Source organism: Poromitra crassiceps, assembly GCF_964638095.1.
Source record: "Poromitra crassiceps genome assembly, chromosome: 13".
NCBI classification, from domain to species: domain Eukaryota; kingdom Metazoa; phylum Chordata; class Actinopteri; order Beryciformes; family Melamphaidae; genus Poromitra; species Poromitra crassiceps.
The window spans coordinates 13,700,126-13,706,125 of NC_139644.1; the positions used below are offsets into that span (position 1 = coordinate 13,700,126).

Consider the following 6,000-nt stretch of genomic DNA (forward strand, 5'->3'; position numbering starts at 1 on the left):
TTGCCCATATTCGGAAAATGACAATATTCCGACTAAATGAATAATCCACTAATATTCCTGTTTACATGCAGCCGTTGCTCCCCCCCCCCCTCCTAGATGCAGCTAGAATCAGCTGAGTTTTTCTGTTGAGAATAAACAGAGCAGCGCTATTCTTACCAGCATCACTTGGTCCATTTCAGGAGCTTGCTGCTGGAAAGTTTGACGTTGCGATATTTGCTCATTCAAATCTTTCATAAAAAGTAGGCTAGTACGTTATTACCTCGCAGGCTCGCAAGCATTTTGGACTTCCGTGGGCACCACTCTCCTCCCGATCACAAATGTGGGCTTTTCTTTTCGCATGCCAGAGATGATTATTATATGATTATATCGCCTCTTCTAGTGCTTTCTAGCACACATCAGTTGACCACAAACAGGCAACATGCATCGCAAACTGAGGTAAAAACCCTGATGAGACCCGTATCCGAATGCGCTGTATACATGATCAAAGAATCCTCCTAAAACCCGAATAATACTGGTATAACCCAGATGTCTTAATCGGAACATGCTAAAATCGGAAAAAGGCCAAATTCAGAAAATGCAACTGGAATATGCTGTTTACATGACCCTTAACACATTCAGAATATTGTCATTTTCCGAATAATAGTGGAATATTGTGTCCATGTAAACATAGGAAGAAACTGAGGCACTGAGGAAGAAATGAAAAAAGGCGAGACACGCACAATCCAAGCCTGAATAGGGCAGGTGCAGAGCTCCAGGCAGGAATTGGTAGAGGAAAGAATAAAGCTCGCACACTGCAAGGCTCCAGTTTGAGTGTATTTATTTGACACCGACAGGTAACGTTTCGGGCACCCTGCCCTTCCTCAGACTGAGGAAGAAACCCTGGCCTGGTCTGGCTGAAGGAAGGACAGGGTCTGTCAGTCAGTCAGTCAGTTTCCACAGCCAGCAACAGGTGGGCAACCTCCCAGTCCTTCTCCTCTCTAGGTGCAAAAAGTAGCCTTTGTTACATTGTTCTAAGACCTGCTGGTGTTTTCCCAACTGAGTAAAGGGATGAGGAAAATCCCTTGGCTCCAGCTCAGGCTCTATATTACGCTAAGCATTTTCCCACAGCTCATTATCCTGCAGACCTTCTTACATCCTGTAAGATGATCTCAGAGTCATTTTCTCACCTGCAATTTAGGTTCAATCTAAAGTTGGGTTGGTTGCTGAATTCCAATATCACAATAGAGCTCAGTAAGTGTCCAGGTGCATTTAGTCCCTCCCATTGTTGCATAGTAAAAGCTCTCCTACCAATGCGACGCAAATGTGCTATTTGTTTGAATTTAGTGCTACAAGATCACAAGATGTAGCTTGATTTAGATTTTTATAGCCGTGCAAGCTTGTAGCACAGACAATGATGCTGGGTGTGACAGTGTAGGCTTTATTCTGCTGTGTGTGTGTGTGTGTGTGTGTGTGTGTGTGTGTGTGTGTGTGTGTGTGTGTGTGTGTGTGTGTGTGTGTGTGTGTGTGTGTGTGTGTGTGTGTGTGTGTGTGTGTGTGTGTGTGTGCACGCGCGCGCGCGTGTGTTTGAGTTGAGCAGGGCCAGGCGCTGGATTGAAGAGCGGGCCCTGGGGCCAGGAATGAGTTTGAACCTGAACGTGGCCACCATGGCCTGCCACAGGAACTGTGTGTGTGTGTGCGTGTGTGTGTGTGTGTGTGTTGCGTGCGTGCGTGCGTGCGTGCATGCGCAGTGTAGGGCTGACCCTGATGCTTCGAACCTTCAATCGATGCCATGGTAAATCGATCAAAATCAGTGCATTGTTTGTTTGTTATTTATTTTTTAAATAGTATTCCAACATTCTTCATCAATGCTATCAACTATGCATCAATCTATGCATCAACATTCATTATTATTACTCATGACTCATCGTTATTCTCTCAGACAAGGACATTTAACCTCATGATAGTTTTGTGCATCACAGCCCTCATCTATAAGAGCGTCAGCTGCGTCGGGTCACATTTTTGGGTAGTTGCACGCCGGCTGCGCTCACCTTCGTGACCCCTCCCCCCCTCCAACCTTTAGATATATTTGAATATTAGCCCTCGTTCACACAGGATGCCGAACGTAAGCAGAACTGAAGCTTGAAGCAGGCACAAGCCAAACGTACGCCTTACTGTTCACACAAGACGCCTTCTCTTTTCCTCTCAGCGCCTACTCTAACACCTTGAACCCGCCCACAACAACCCCCATTGACTTCATGCCTCACGGCTTCACGGCTTCAGCGTCAAGCTTGGAAATTCGGCGTCAGTCCTGAGTGATCGCTTGGGCGTGGCGTGAGCGTGGCTTCGGCACGGCGTCAGCGTGGCGCGCGCGCGCGGGTGGCGTGAACGGCTCCGCCTGTTAACAAGGACGCCGAAATGAAACTTGTAGGTACAGCTTCGGTTGAGCGTTGCTTCGGGCGTGCTGTGTGAACGTGGGCTTAGTCACTGAAGCTTCGCAGCCCAAAGATGGTATCCGGGGACAGATGTAGTGCAGGGGTACAGCTCCTTGGCTCTGCGTCTCCTACAAGTCCCAGAGCGGCACTGGTGACAGTCCTGATGAATACCCGGGGACAGGAAAGACGGAAGAGGGTCTCCCCTTCTTTGTCTTCCTCCGTCTTTCTCTTCAAGCCGTCATAAATCTGCCCGGGCCTCCCAGTGTGAAGAGGTCACTGTCAGACACTGAGAGACGACCAGAAACAGGCTTGTTTTGTCTTGTCCCGGTGTCTTTCTCTCTGATTTATGGCTCTCTTCCCCTCGTCCTCTCGTCCTCTCTCATTAGTCTGCTTATAGGAGAGAGAGAGAGAGAGAGAGAGAAGGAGAGAGAGAGACCCCAGCAGGGTGTGAACTGTAGAAGGCTATTTGAGAATGTGCTCCACTTGCTCTGACACGTCCCCCCGTGGAGGAAAGCCCAGCTGTCAAAAAGCTATAGGTGGAAAACGGGATTCAGACTAGAGTCCACAGACACTTGAAAAGCCCGAAGAATTATGGAGGAGAATCTGTGACATTTAATTTTTCTCTTAAAAACAAATCAACAAGATGCTTACTACAATATACACTGCAAAATTCCACAAGTGGTTCATATGAAAGTGCTTCATAATTCACACACACACACACACACACACACACACACACACACACACACACACACACACACACACGCACACACACACACACACACACACACGCACACACACACACACACACACACACATACATACATACACATATACATCTATATACATATATACATATATATATACATATATATAGACATATACATATGTCTACATATATATATCTCAATAATCAATATGCTCTTGATTGAAATCAAGAGCATCCAGGTAGTGCAGTGGTAGATTCCCTGCTTACCAACACGAGGGTGGCAGGTTCGAGCCCCAGTGTTACCTCCAGCTTTGTCGGGCGTCCATAAAGTCAAATTTGGCCGTGTCAGCGGATGGGAAGCCGGATTAAGGGTATGTGTGCTGGTCGCTGCACTAGCGCCTCCTCTGGTCGGTCGGGGCGCCTGTTCGGGGGGGGAGGGGAACTCCCACGCGCTACGTCCTGCCGGTGAAACCCATCGCTGTCTGGTGAAAAGAAGCGGCTGGCGACTGCACATGTATCGGAGGAAGCATGTGCTAGTCTACAACTCTCCCCCGATCAGCAGAGGGGGTGGAGCAATGACAAACAAACAAACCTTGTAAGTAACTTCTCCTTCACCTGCCCTTGCTTGCACTCCTCTCTCCCCTTCCCCGTTTTCTTGTCCAGTGGAGCGCCCCGGGCTGGGCTGCAGGGAGCTGGTGGTGAGGAACCTGGGCAGGCTGGTGCCGGCCATCACCCACGACGTGACGGACTGGCTGGTGCCCACGCGGGTCAAGACCTCCCAGCTGCTCTGTGTGCTGCTGCTCCATGCCGAGGACCACTGCACCCAGCACCTCCAGCCTCTGCTGGCCACCCTCTACCGAGCGTGCTCCGACTCCGAGCGGGAGGTGGTCCACAACGTGAGTTTGAGGGGAGGGGAGGGGAGGGGAGGGTGTGTGCAGTGTGCATGAGTTCCTGTTCAGTTTCACTTCAAACTTTATTGTCACATTTATTGTCACGTTTGGTTTACTTGTCAATTTATGTGCAAATTAACAAATCTAATTGGCAGTGGGGAATGAGTCCCTGGTTCTGTGTGTGTATTTCTTTGCATGCACTTTGTATTATGTGTTCATGACTTGGAACAATTATCATTCCAACAGATAACCATTGACAGAGAGTTGGTCTTCAGTTTAGTAGGATATCCCACATGCTGTATTTCAATCTTTGGATAATCAGGAGTGACTGATTTTTTTTTTGGATGATTTGGTTGATTTCAGGACACATCTGCTGGTGTTTTGAGTAGACTCTAGCAGCAGTGACATATGGTTTAGACTGAGCCGAACCGGACTCAAGGACTTGGGATGCACTTGTTTACAGAGGAGGTTTCTGTTGAACTTTGATCTGTTGCAGATTATAAATGGCTTCTGTCACTCTCATCTTCATTTATGATCCCTCATGCTGCTTGTCTCTCTCCCTCTCTCCTCTTCTCTCTCTCTCTCCACCTCTCCCTCATGCCACTTGTCTCTCTCCCTCTCTCCTCACCCCACCTCTCCCTCATGCTGCTTGTCTCTCTCTCCCTCTCTCCTCTTCTCTCTCTCTCCACATCTCCCTCATGCTGCTTGTCTCTCTCCCTCTCTCCTCTCCTCTCTCTCCACACATCTCCCTCATGCTGCTTGTCTCTCTCCTCTCCTCTCTCTCCACACATCTCCCTCATGCTGCTTGTCTCTCTCCCTCTCTCCTCTCCTCTCTCTCCACACATCTCCCTCATGCTGCTTGTCTCTCTCCTCTCCTCTCTCTCCACACATCTCCCTCATGCTGCTTGTCTCTCTCTCCCTCTCTCCTCTCCTCTCTCTCCACACATCTCCCTCATGCTGCTTGTCTCTCTCCCTCTCTCCTCTCCTCTCTCTCCACACATCTCCCTCATGCCGCTTGTCTCTCTCCCTCTCTCCTCTCCTCTCTCTCCACACATCTCCCTCATGCCGCTTGTCTCTCTCCCTCTCTCCTCTCCTCTCTCTCTCCCCACATCTCCCTCATGCTGCTTGTCTCTCTCCCTCTCTCCTGTCCTCTCTCTCTCCACATCTCCCTCATGCTGCTCGTCTCTCTCCCTATCTCCTCTTCTCTCTCTCTCTCCACCTCTCCCTCATGCTGCTTGTCTCTCTCCCTCTCTCCTCTTCTCTCTCTCTCTCCACCTCTCCCTCATGCTGCTTGTCTCTCTCCCTCTCTCCTCTTCTCTCTCTCCACACATCTCCCTCGTGCCGCTTGTCTCTCTCCCTCTCTCCTCTTCTCTCTCTCCACACATCTCCCTCATGCCGCTTGTCTCTCTCCCTCTCTCCTCTTCTCTCTCTCCCCACATCTCCCTCATGCTGCTTGTCTCTCTCCTGTCCTCTCTCTCTCCACCTCTCCCTCATGCTGCTTGTCTCTCTCCCTCTCTCCTCTTCTCTCTCTCTCTCCACCTCTCCCTCATGCTGCTTGTCTCTCTCCCTCTCTCCTCTTCTCTCTCTCCCCACATCTCCCTCGTGCTGCTTGTCTCTCTCCCTCTCTCCTCTCCTCTCTCTCTCTCCACATCTCCCTCATGCTGCTTGTCTCTCTCCCTCTCTCCTCTTCTCTCTCTCCCCACATCTCCCTCGTGCTGCTTGTCTCTCTCCCTCTCTCCTCTTCTCTCTCTCTCCCCACATCTCCCTCATGCTGCTTCTCTCTCTCCCCACATCCAGTGCCTGGCAGCTGCTAAGCTCCTGGGGACGTTTGTCCTACCTGATGTCTTCCTCAAGCTGCTGCTGAGCCATGTGGAGACCCCCTCCTCTTCCTCCCACCCCTGGACACCCCTCATGGTGTTTGCTGCGGTACTGGCAGGCTGCTCCGGACCCCTCCTTAAGCCCCACCTCCAGCAGGTCGCCAACACGCTGG

General features: G+C 50.3%; 1 protein-coding gene across 1 annotated transcript in view; it reads left to right on the forward strand.

The window, feature by feature from the left end:
• The window catches only part of LOC310788324 (dynein axonemal assembly factor 5-like), a gene marked incomplete at its 5' end in the record, with an annotated part of 52,715 nt that overhangs the window by 3,587 nt on the left and 43,128 nt on the right, over positions 1–6,000 (forward strand). Inside the window, 2 exons of the mRNA XM_083649896.1 lie at positions 3,784–4,016; positions 5,808–6,000. The exon at positions 5,808–6,000 is cut by the window's right edge and continues 32 nt beyond it. Of these exons, the coding sequence (XP_083506022.1) occupies positions 3,784–4,016; positions 5,808–6,000 (426 nt within the window). The remainder of the gene's footprint in view (positions 1–3,783; positions 4,017–5,807) is intronic.